This window comes from Microtus oregoni, unplaced genomic scaffold, assembly GCF_018167655.1.
Source record: "Microtus oregoni isolate MIOR12 unplaced genomic scaffold, Mior012 000091F_ref0000469, whole genome shotgun sequence".
NCBI lineage: Eukaryota > Metazoa > Chordata > Mammalia > Rodentia > Cricetidae > Microtus > Microtus oregoni.
The window spans coordinates 3,900,537-3,912,613 of NW_024544600.1; the positions used below are offsets into that span (position 1 = coordinate 3,900,537).

The 12,077-nt window shown below is 52.7% G+C and overlaps 1 protein-coding gene across 1 annotated transcript; it reads left to right on the top strand.

Annotated features, from left to right (window-relative positions):
* The first annotated feature begins 1,245 nt into the window (after positions 1-1,245).
* Rnd2 (Rho family GTPase 2) lies at positions 1,246-4,611 on the top strand. The gene is made up of 5 exons (XM_041643983.1): positions 1,246-1,403; positions 1,891-1,978; positions 2,781-2,890; positions 3,474-3,608; positions 3,836-4,611. The coding sequence occupies exons 1-5, from the start codon at positions 1,302-1,304 to the stop codon at positions 4,082-4,084; spliced, it is 684 nt and encodes a 227-aa protein (XP_041499917.1). The 5' UTR covers positions 1,246-1,301; the 3' UTR covers positions 4,085-4,611.
* Positions 4,612-12,077: the final 7,466 nt, after the last annotated feature.

Here is a 12,077-nt window from a genome sequence, read left to right on the forward strand (position 1 = left end):
CCTCATGAACGCTAGGCAAGTGCTCCACCCCTGAGCTGTATCTCTAACTTAAACTTAATCGTTTTGGTTGTCAATGCTGTGTGTCTGTTCCCGTTCTGTAAAATAGCGATGCTGTTGTGTTCTCTAGTTATCTTTATAGGGTTATTCAAAACGAGCAAAAATTCAAACGCGCATCCTCTACTTAAGGAATAGCTCTCTCTCTCTCTTTGAGATAGGGTCTCTCTATGCAGCCCTGGCTGTCCTAGAGCTCATCATGCAGAGTCAGCTGGCCTGGGGCTCAGGGCGATCTGTCTGCCTCTGCCACCTAAATGCTGGGATTCAAGTCGTACAATACCACGCCCGGCTAAAGAAAAGCTTCCAAACGGCAAGAGATGCCATGAAAATGGAGGTTTGATTATTGTTAGCATGAGATGAGGCTGAAATTGGCTTCTAGACTAAGGTCTGGCCCCAGCTGAGCTGTCACCAGGTTCTAGCTTCCTTAGTCTTTTCTTTCTCTTTCTACCAAAATGTCCACCAGAGGACGCAAACGCTCCCCTAAAACTTTCCACTCAGTACTTGGCTAGAGGAACTCAGTCCACGCTTCTAGGATGGTCCAGGCCCACAGTTAAGTTGCTGCAGGCTCAGATCCGGCCACCCGTCGCTATGGAGACGGAAAGCTATGATGTCACTAATGTCTGGTGGGAGTGATAGGGGTCGGTACTTCCATTTCCCTAAACCCTGCCTGGACCCGAGAGTGGAGGAGGGAGACAAAAATCAAAAAACCTCCTTTTCCTGATAACTCACGCCCCCCTGTGTTTTGAAAGTAGATGGCTGCCGCCGCGCGTGTCCGCACAAGCACACCTGCGTGCACGCGTGGGCACACAGAAGGCCCAAGCCTCGCGCTGGTGTGTGTAGCTTCGCTCTCTCCCCTACAGAACTCCGCCCCTAGTCTGCTCCAACTCCACTCCTAAGGAACTCAAACCAGCCGGGCTCGCCGGCCGCAATCACCCTCAGGCGCTCCTGGGGTCAAAGCAGCTAGCAGGAGTCGGACTGTGCCCCTCCACCACCTCCCAGGCTCCGCCCCATCCCGGGCCCCGCCCCTCGGCGGTGCGGGTGGGAGGCGGGGCCGGGGGCGCGGCCCGCGGACTAGGGGCGGGGCAGAGGGGGCCCGCAGCCCCGGGCGGGGGCTCGGCGCGGGCCCGCGAGATGCCGGTGTCGGCGGCCCGAGAGGCTGCAGCTGCAGCGGCGGGGGAGGAGGCGATAGAGGCGGCGGCGGGGCCCGGGAGGGGGGCGGTGTGGGGGGCCGGCGCGTAGCCGGGACTATGGAGGGACAGAGCGGCCGCTGCAAGATCGTAGTGGTCGGGGACGCGGAGTGCGGCAAGACAGCGCTGCTGCAGGTGTTCGCCAAGGACGCCTACCCCGGGGTGAGGAACTGGCGTCTGGAGAGAGGGGCACCGAGGCTGCGGAGAGTGGGTGACTGGGGCTCCGGGGGCTCTGGAAACTGGTGCCAGGGTAACCAGGGACGAGAGAAAGAGGCTTCGAGGAGGGTAAAGAGGCGTTGGGGGCTCTGAAAGGACTGCAGAGGATTGGAGTGGAAGGAATCAAGGAACGCGGTGAAATGGATAGGGCTTGGGAGCACCACAAGATCCCGGATGGCGCTCTGAGAGAATGTCGGAGGTCCTGGGCTTCCGAGAGGGAAAGGACTAAGGGCTAAAGGGACCCCGAGGGGGTCTGAGAGTCTACCTAGGATTCCTTGGAGGTGGAGGCAGTAGCTCCCCGGATCTTCCCTTAGCCCAGCCTCAGACCAACTTCTGTCTAGGGATGGAGCTGGACCGGGTGTCGAGGAAAGAGGGCAGTTGTCAGGGTGAGGACTGGAGAGAAGCTCTCATTTTGACCCATCTTTGTCTGCAGAGTTATGTCCCCACCGTGTTTGAGAACTACACTGCAAGCTTCGAGATCGACAAGCGCCGCATTGAGCTCAACATGTGGGATACTTCAGGTAGCCCAGTCCCTCGGGGTCACCCTGACTGCCAAGGTCCCTTACCCTAGCCCCTCCCTTAGCTACATCCTTAGATTCCAGGCTAGCTCAGACATCCATCCAATTTTAGAACATCAATTTCTCTTTTGAGGCAGGGAAACTGAGGCAGAATTTCTTGTGCCGAACAGAAACCATGTTCTGAAGTAGAACGCCTAATATCTGAGCCTGGCAGCTCGGTTCTGCTTACCCAAGGAACTTGGGAAGAAAATGACTTATTTTGGAACATGTTTCTTGGGAAATGGGAACGGGTTTAGGAGAGCTATTTAGAATTTCGTGGTGGGGGGAGGGCAGTGGTGGAAAGTAGGTTTTTTTTTCCTTTTTTTTTTTTTTTTTGTAGACTGAAGTAGAGTCCCAGGAGGACAGGAACACTCTTCCCCTGCCTCTGCCCCAACCCCTTGGGAAGGGTTTTTATTTTTGCTAGACTCCCTGGAGGACTTTAGAGCATGTATGTCATCAAAGCCCAGAAAGCATGTACAAAATTTGTTAGAATATTGTAGCTCTTCTGAAATTCTTAAAGCGTTTCCATTCTCCAAAAGGTTACGAATTATTACTGTTAGATTAGAGAAACCCATAAGGGAGCGGAGAGCTATTTCCCACTCTTTCTGCTACCCTCTGCCAGTCTTAAGACGTGTTCCATGCTGAGTATTGAAGAACACTCTTCCATTCTCGGCTTGTCTGTCCACCGTCACTTCAGTCTGTCATGCCCTCCCAGGCCTCCCACCCACTCAGGTACCTTATCAGCTTTCTCTCTTTCTTCCTGCAGGTTCTTCTTACTATGACAACGTCCGGCCTCTGGCCTACCCAGACTCTGATGCTGTGCTCATCTGCTTTGACATTAGCCGGCCAGAGACCCTGGACAGTGTCCTCAAGAAGGTGGGAGCCTGGGCAAACAGGGAAACTGCTGAGGGCACTGGGCACGACCTGAGCCAGGAGAAGGGAATAATGCGTGTCCCTCAGCTGGTTGGTAGATAAAGCTGGCATCCCTCTACTCCATCCCTGTTCCTCCCACCCACAAATCAGTCCTCGGAGCTGGAAATGGCGTCTGGGGAGATGAGACTGGGGACTAGCTATCTGTCTTCCCTATCTCCTTGGCTGTGGAAACCTTGGATGGAAAGGTTGGGAATGCCTATCCTGGGACTTAGAAAAGCCCTGTGGCCTCCTGTCCAGGCCATTATTTCCATAAGAAAAGCCTCTGATGAAAACACCAGTCAGTCAGAGCATCCTTAGTTCCCAGGCAGGGGAGGGTGCGGTGGGTCTGTTCTCAGGACAGAGTATGGGAAAGGGTTCCAGGCTGACAGACAATCCCAGAGTCTGTTCACTGTCTCCTCATCTTCTACGCTGTTCTGGTCTCAACCCGAGAAGAGAGGCTCCAAGTGATTTCTGCACGCATGGAGCGAGGCTTTGCCCTGTATCTCCCTCCACTCCCCCATAACTCTTACTTTCCATCCCCAACTAGTGGCAAGGAGAGACTCAGGAGTTTTGCCCCAATGCCAAGGTGGTGCTGGTTGGCTGTAAACTGGACATGAGGACTGACCTGGCCACACTGAGGGAGCTATCCAAGCAGAGACTTATCCCTGTTACACATGAGCAGGTGAGCCCCATAACCTGCACTTAATCCCAGCCTTGACTTCACACCCAGGCCGGGTTTTAGTCTCTGTTTAAAGCCATCCTACGTGGCTCATCCTTTTGCCCTAACCTCTGACCCTAACCCTTGATTCTTCCCTAGCTCTGACCTTCAACCCTAGCCCACAGCCTTCATGCCCTTTTCTGCAGTACAGGCTAAGCCCTGTAATTTCCACCCATCCCCTTTTTTTCCAGGGCACTGTGCTGGCCAAGCAGGTGGGGGCCGTGTCATACGTTGAGTGTTCCTCCCGGTCTTCTGAACGCAGCGTCAGGGATGTCTTCCACGTGGCCACCGTGGCCTCTCTTGGCCGTGGCCATCGGCAACTGCGCCGTACCGACTCTCGCCGGGGACTGCAGAGATCCACTCAGCTGTCGGGAAGGCCAGACCGGGGAAATGAGGGCGAGATACATAAGGATCGAGCCAAGAGCTGCAACCTTATGTGAGGGGCTGCAGCGGGGCAGAGAGCGGAGAGGGTGAGAGATACGATTGTTCCCCTGCCTGCTCCTGGACTTTTTGACTTCCTGACCCTGGCTGGAAGGGCAGGGCAGGCAGAGAAGCAACTCTGGTTGGAGGAGCTAGAGGACAGGAGGGTGTCATTATTCCACACCCTCATCCCCTTTTCTGCTGGTAGCTGAGAGGGCTGACAGGGTAGGCATTGGGGCACAAACTTGATGGGGCAGGCGGATGTTCGGGAAGCCAGCATCAAGCAATGACTTTGGACGAGTCTTCTACAAAGTGTCTCTTCCTTCCTCACCCTAGTTCCCATAGCCTGTCTGCCTTCCCTGAGGACAGTGTCCATTGGAAGACCTCCTCTCCTCTCCCTTCTGCATCTGCTCTCACACATTCTAACCTTCAGGCAACACGCACTAAAATTTAAAACCAGAAGTCCTTTCCTACCATCAACCCAGCAACCAGTTCTAGTTTCCTCCTTCCCCAGCAGTCTGCAAATAAAGCCCATGACCATGGAAAACGGCTATGGCCTTAGTTTTGTTCCTTTTCCCCCAAAAACCTCCCAGTCCGTCAGCATCCTTGCCTACAGAGAAAACACAGGAGAAAGTCGTGTACTGAAGAACCCAAAGTTTAGAAGCCAGGGGTGGGAGAGTGAAATACCTTGGGAGGCTTTGGTTCAGTTAATGTGGGTAGACAGCCCTGGGCAGGGGTGGGAGCGGGGTGTCTTGAGTTAACCGATGCCGCACAAGTGTTCAGCATTACTCAGCCTGGCTGGGTGTCCTGCTAGCACGGCAGAGGGCCCTCTGAAGTGGTACAAGCCCCTTGTTCACAGTCTCTACCCTTGGCTTGCAGCCTGCTGACGCCCTAGGGATTGTGAAGATAGGAAGGGCATTGAAAGCTTCCATATCCCTGAATCTGAACCCTGGTATAAGGTGAAGCTTACTAAGGGAACAAAGTCTCCTCAAGGACTCGAACTTGGGCTCCCCCTCAGCTCTACCTTGAGCTCCTTGATGATTGGTGGGGGAGCATCATCTGTAATCGAGAGTCATCCCCACCCCAGCCCCTCGGGAGTGAAGGCCGGTGGAGGGGATGGCCAGAGGACTGGTCAGCTAGGACAGTGCTGGTCTGTTTCCTTGGGAGTCTGATTTCAGATTGTCCTGTATTCCCTTCCTGGCTCTGGTCCCACTGGCCTCCTTTTGGTGACATTCTCCCCCAGGAACCATCCACGGGTGGCTCTCCCCTCCTCCCAACTCCACCTCATTCAGTTCTGCCAGCCATGTTAGGAGAGGATGGAGGCAGGCCTTGCCCTCCCATCTGGTGGGACCCTGTGCACACTCTACCCCTCCCTGCACCAAGCATGCACTGTTGCCAATGGTGCCACACACTGGATTGAGAGACGATAGTCTCTGAGCTTCTGGAGCCTAGCCCAGTGGGGAAGAGAGGTGCGTACGTTGGCTGAGGGACCCTGTACACATATAGGCCGTTGTGGGGCTCCCTGAGCCAGTAAGTCCCGAGGGAGTTGGTGTGGGGGGAACCCTTGGCATAGATGTAGAAGATGCAACCAACTGAGTATAGAGGAAAGGGTGAGTGTGGCACAGCAGGGAGGGATGGCAAGGCTGGCAAGGTCCTTTGAGGCCAAGGAAGAGCCCACGTGGGAGTCAGCACTTCCTTGTGAGGAGCCAACAGGGTTTCAGGCAGAGGGGTTTAGATTTGGTTTTTTGGATGGATGAGATGGTGGAGATTAAGGGTATGGGCTCTATGAGATATGACATAGGAAACAGCTTCTCCTTTTCCTCTCTCAGACCCCGCTCTCTCCCCGGCTCTCTAGGCAGGAACATCTTCCCTGTTTTCTGGCTTACTGAACTGCCCTCCCCACAGTCTCCTGTGAGACTCCCATCCCAAGCCATCTCTCCAGTCTAAGGGAGTCTAGGCACTAGGCATCCCATCCTCTCACCTGGTTAGGGGCTGACGCTGAGACCTTCCTCAAGGGTCCCAAGTCCTGAACAGAGAGGTGTTGAGGGCTGGGGCTCTGTCTCTTCCAGAAGACTGATTTTTTCCCCCAAGTAGGGACTTGCTATAAAAATGAATTTGTAAGTGGGCATGGTAGTTAGTGCCTGTAATCACAGTACTAGGGAGGTTGAGGCAGGAGGATTGCTGAGAGTTCAAAGCCAGCATGAGCTACAGAATGAGATTCTCCCCAGCTTCAAAAAAAAAAAGTTGGGGCCGGGCGATGGTGGCGCACGCCTTTAATCCCAGCACTCGGGAGGCAGAGGCAGGCGGATCTCTGTGAGTTCGAGACCAGCCTGGTCTACAGAGCTAGTTCCAGGACAGGCTCCAAAGCCACAGAGAAACCCTGTCTCGAAAAAACCAAAAAAAAAAAAAAAAAAAAAAAAAAAAAAAAAAAGTTGACAAGTTGGGCAGTGGTGGCACACACCTTTAATCCCAGCACTCGGGAGACAGAGGCAGGCAGATCTCTGTGAGTTCAAGCCCAGCCTAGTCTACAGAGTGGGTTCCAGGACAGCTAGGGCTACACAGAGAAACCCTGTCTCAAAAATACAAAGTAAAAAAATAAATAAATAAAAAGAAAAGTTGACTTGAAATTTTTGGTGGGACACTTCTCTTGGAGTCCCCAGTACAAAGCAGGCTCAAGCCTGTGGCCCCCACAGTGCAGGATATTTACACCCCTTTACTCTCCCAATCTTCCTCCTGCGCCGTTTATGCTTGGAGACAGCAAGTGCATTTTGGTAGCAGCCTAAAGCAAACATAATTAGGAAGATAAATCAGCCACAGGAACCCCCAAAGTTTAATATATTTCCAAAACCAGTGGGGAGGGAATTTAGTTCCCTCTGCAAGGCCGCGTTGCCAGACTTATTTCTGGGGAAGAGGCTGGGCCTCGGGACCTAGGAGCCCAATGGGTGCGAAGAGGCAATTGGAGTGTTCCTAGGTTCAAAAAGGTCCTTGCAGGCTGGAGGGAACCTTACAGCTACCCCACTACCCCCTACCCACGTGCAAGAATTAGACTCCGCTTCCTCCTCTGTGGTTGTTTGCCCCACAAATTAGACTCCAATGTAGCCTTGTTAATCATTTAATGAAATAAACAACCAATCATGCTGGGATGCTGTCAGTGTATTTTAACCTCAGCAGTCAGCAAGCAGAGGGGAGGAGACTCCTGGGTTCAGTTCACAAACACTGCAGCTGATGAAGGCCCCCAGCCCCAACAGTGACTCCAGCCCTCCCCAAGGGTCAGCCATGGAGAGAGCCCTAGGTAAGGACTAACGTCTACGTTTGTCCTCAGACTTCCATTTGTGTGCCGCATGAGCTCATGAGTGCACACACGCACATGCGCACACACATGCACATGCGCACACACACATGCACGCACACACATGTGCACACACATGCACACACATGCACACACGCGCACACACACATGCACACACATGCACACACCCATGCGCACACACACCACACACACACGCACATGCACACACATACACACACATGCACACACACGCACATGCGCACACACATGCACATGCATACACACACACACCACGCCAGATCAGCTCCCACCATACTGGGTGGCGTTGAAGCAATAGAATCTGGATGTGTTTACTCATGCCAAAGTTCCTAGTCCAGTTCATCCTGCCATTCTGCCATCATTGCCACAGATTTTGGTATCTTTTTTTTTTTTTTTTTTTTTTTTTTTTTTGAGGTAGGATCTCATTATGTAGCCCTGAGTGGCCTGGCCTGGAACTCTCCCAAATTTAAAGGTTACAGGTACGTGCCACCACACTTCGCTAATTTTTCATTTTTCTGCATGTCTAGACACGAATGTTCACATTCATGCCTGTATATGACTCTGCTGTCTCAGCCCACACCACCTGCCCCAGCTTCTACAAGCCTCAGAAATGGGTTCTTTTGAGGGGTACAGGCTGTGTCTGTTCTTCAGGCAGGGTCTTACTATACAGCTCAGAGTGGCCTTCAACTTGCAATCCCCCTGCCTCAAGTACAGCAGAACTGGGATTACAGGCAAATGCGACCGCGACTCAGCTTTCTACCATGTTGCTAGAGCAACCCACCCGGACCCACTCGGGTTTGTCCAATGGCCTGAAGAGGAGGAGTCATGCTGGAATTTCCCAGGGGACATCAGGATCCTGGCAGGCCAGCCTAGAGCAGCTCTCCTCTCCAGGAAGAGGCCCAGCGCTCTGCTTTAGCGGTTTCCTCTATGATTTTGTCGCCTCTCTGCCTCCCTCCTTCCAGATGAGTTCTAGGTTGCCCTCCATCTCTACCTAGCTCCTTCCCTTCCCGGGGGTGGGGTGGGGTGGTGCTCCAGATTCTGGGGCATAGGGTGAGTCCCAAGCGGCTATCCCACAGTAGCCTGAGACAAGAGATGTACATAAGTGCCCCTCCCCCAAGAAAATGCTCTGCTGTTGACTCCTAAATAACAGATGTCTGTCTGCATATTAATGAGATTGGACGAATAATTGGCGAGTTTTTCATTCAGTGTCAGAATGAACCCGGAGGCCTTATGTTCGTGCACAGACACCCCTTCACCCTGACACTCCCTTCCCCCAGCGCAGAAGGAAGCAGATTCAGAAGCTGGCAGCCTTGACCCACAAAAGGGAGGGGCAGATGGCAACAGGGAAGGGTGTTGGCAGGAGGGAGACCCCCATGGTGTGGTGTAGTTTGCTGGGTTGCTTGGTCTGGATCACTGCCTCCTGTCACCCCAGGGGGGTGGTAAACGCCCTGCATCTGTGCTGTTCCACCATCCTGCAAGAAGGGCCAGAGAAAGGTGGGCGTCAGAGGTGCATGCTGAAGGGGCTGTCCCTGGAGGACAGAGCAGTATCGTGCCTTCTGTGAGGGTGTGCATTGTTAGCCTCTGTGAGGTGATGTCTGGTGGAAAAAAACAGATTTTCTTTTGCTTTTTTGTTTGTTGAGACAGAGTCTCTCTATGCAGCCCCAGCTATTCTTGGTATTAAGACCAGGCTGGCCTCGAACTCACAGAGGTTCAATTGCCTCTGCCTCCCAAATGTACCCAGGAAGGTTTTCTCCTTCCTTCCTTCCTTTTTTCCTTCTTTCCTTTCGATTTTCGAGACAGGGTTTCTTTGTGTAACAGCCCTAACTGTCCTGGATCTAGCTCTTGTAGAGCAAAGTGGCCTCGAACTCAGAGATCCACCTGCATCTGCCTCCCAAGTGCTGAATTAAAGGTGTGCACCACCGCCACCTGGCCCAGAAAGGTTTTTGAATCAAACAGCTATCACTTGCTAGCTGGGTATCCCTGCCCTAATTACTTAACCTCTCTGAGTTTCACTTTGCCTTGAAAGAAGGAAATAAAATGTGTCACGTGGTCGTTTTCATGCCTGATTTGTAATAGCCCTCAGCCAGGCTTGGCTGGGCACCCTGTAATCCCAGCACTCAGAAGTTAAGAGGGTCTCAAATTGGAGGAAGGAAAACAACAACAACAAAACTAAAAATAACCCCAGGGCATGGGTTGGTTCTGCCCTCTTCTATCTCCGAAAACGCTGAGACAGTTTCCACACCGCTACCTCTCTTCCCAGAACAACCCTTGTTCTGGCAAGGGTTAAACAGAGGTAGAACAGGGCAAGAGGGGACAGCACAGTGGAAACCAAAGCCCGGAACAGGAGATGGAGATCTAGAACTCCAGAAGAGAAAGAGGAAGGGAGAAGGGACAGCAGGGCTGGAGCGCGCTCCGCTCTGGAACAAGAATGTGGAGTCTACTCCTGGTCCCGGAAGCCCCCGCTCGAGCTGTTTGACTTAAGTCCCACAGTCGCTCAGCACCCCTGCCAAAGGAGGGGATTGGTTGGCTCTGGAAGGTCCACTCTCAGCGTGAAAACAAAAGTTCCCGTGGCTGGTGGGACGCAGGGGTGGATGGCTGTGCGCACCCCCACCACGATAGCCTATCAGTCACTTGTGCGCCGTCCCCCTCTCTCCCTCGGTAAATGATCTGCTGCGCCAGCGAACAACTGTCCATTGTGTCCTAATGAGGGACGAGCAGGGAAAGCCAATCGCTTATGATGCAAATGAGCCGACGGCTGCAGCCCGCGCTTTCCCTGAGTGCCCCTCTTCTGCTCAAGTCCTTCGTGCCCCAGTTGGGCCTTTCTCCCGAGTCCCAGTTCCCATCTGGTGGAGGAGAAGGAGGGGGAGGCTCAGCCTAGCCCTTACATTGTTTGGCATCGCCACTCCCTGCAAGGAGTCCTGACCCTTTCAAAGCCTCCGAGCAGGCTTCTCCCTGCCCCCAGACGCTGCTGTTTTGTTTGACTGGGGGTGTACGTGTGAAACTCGCAGCACATACAATTTCCCGTTGCAAAGTGTACACTTCTGTGGTGTTTAGCGCATGCCCAAGCTGGAGTAATGAACCCCTCTCTGGTCCTAGGCTTTATGTCCCCCTGCTTGAGGAGCTCAGCCTTCATGGGGAGGGGGACACCGCTGACCCCTCAACACACTGGAGGCTGGTGTTGAAGAAAACCCCCAAGGCTGGTCTGGAGAGGAGTGGCCATCCTGTGCTTGGCCTTTGGTGGGAGAGTGGCGGCTGGCACAGTTCCTCCTCTTGAGTTTTTGGAATTTGGTGAGGGACTAGAGTTGGCTCCAGCACAGATATTGCCGCCCCCCCCCCCCCCCAGACAGGGTTTCTCTGTGGCTTTGGAGCCTGTCCTGGAACTAGCTCTGTAGACCAGGCTGGTCTCAAACTCACAGAGATCCGCCTGCCTCTGCCTCCCGAGTGCTGGGATTAAAGGCAAGCTCCACCATCGCCCGGCTTCAGATCTTGGTTTCACGGTTTTCTGAACCTCTACATGTTTGGGGTGATCCTATCAGCAAGGTTAGAAGCTGTGGGAGACTCCAAAGACAGTCCCTACAAATCCTTTTTTCAGGACAGCCTCCCTGTCCCCGTACTAGGTTCCAGGCACAAGGCTTGCTAAGGCAAGACTTCTTTCTTTCTTTCTTCCTTCCTTTCTTTTCTTTCTTTCTTTCTTTCCTCTCTCTCTCTCTCTTTCTTTCTGTTTTTTGAGACAGGATTTCTCTGTGTAGCTTTAGAGCTTATCCTGGAACTAGGTCTTATAGACTAGACTGGCTTCGAACTCAGAGCTTCGAACTCAGAGATCCGACTGCCTCTGCCTCCCTAGTGCTGGGATTAAAGGCACCAAGGCAAGATTTTCTTTCTTCCTTCCTTTCTTTTTTTAAAGATTTATTTATTTTTTATTTTATTTTATTTTTTTATTTTTTATTTTTTTTGGTTTTTCGAGACAGGGTTTCTTTGTGGCTTTGGAACCTGTCCTGGAACTAGCTCTGTAGAGCAGGCTGGTCTCGAACTCACAAAGATCCGCCTGCCTCTGCCTCCCAAGTGCTGGGATTAAAGGCATGTGCCACCACCACCCGGCTCAGATTTATTTATTTATTAAGCATACAATGTACTGCTGGCAAGGAAGGCACCAAGTCTCATTACAGATGGTTGTGAGCCACCCTGTGGTTGCTGGGAATTGAACTTGGGACCTCTGGAAGGGCAGTCAGTGCTCTTACCCTCTGAGCCATTTCTCCAGGCCCCAAGGCAAGATTTTCTAATTCGGGACACCGACGGTTTTATCCTAGAGTCCTATAGGATAGCCTATGAGCTGGGAGGGCCCTGAAGGTGTGAGTGGAGCATCACTCGCTGATAATCATTTGTTTTATGCAGTTTTCAGGGTAAAAGGCAAGACTGCTTACCTGCAGTCTTGGTATTTACCAGACCCTTTCCTCCTCCAGAACCTTGGGAATGCTTTAAAGCCCAAGGAAGGGGTCCAAGGAGATGGTATGCCCGGATCGCCGAGTCCCCCCCCCAAAAAAAAATCCAACAAGGAGACTGAGTTCTGAGTCCAGTATGTAAAAGCAAAGAGCCTTTATTCTTATTCAAGTTCAAACTCGGACTCTGTGTCCAACGCATTGGCATGATTAGAGTCCCGAACTCAGCTGGGGTGGGGTTTTTATTTA

What these genes read in the sequence shown, in the direction of transcription:
- Rnd2 (XM_041643983.1), top strand. Translation starts at nt 1,302, where the DNA reads ATGGAGGGACAGAGCGGCCGCTGCAAGATCGTAGTGGTCGGGGACGCG. An exon ending in CCAAGGACGCCTACCCCGGG is followed by an intron (nt 1,404 to 1,890) that starts GTGAGGAACTGG and finishes CTTTGTCTGCAG; the next exon opens with AGTTATGTCCCCACCGTGTT. An exon ending in TCCCTGTTACACATGAGCAG is followed by an intron (nt 3,609 to 3,835) that starts GTGAGCCCCATA and finishes CTTTTTTTCCAG; the next exon opens with GGCACTGTGCTGGCCAAGCA.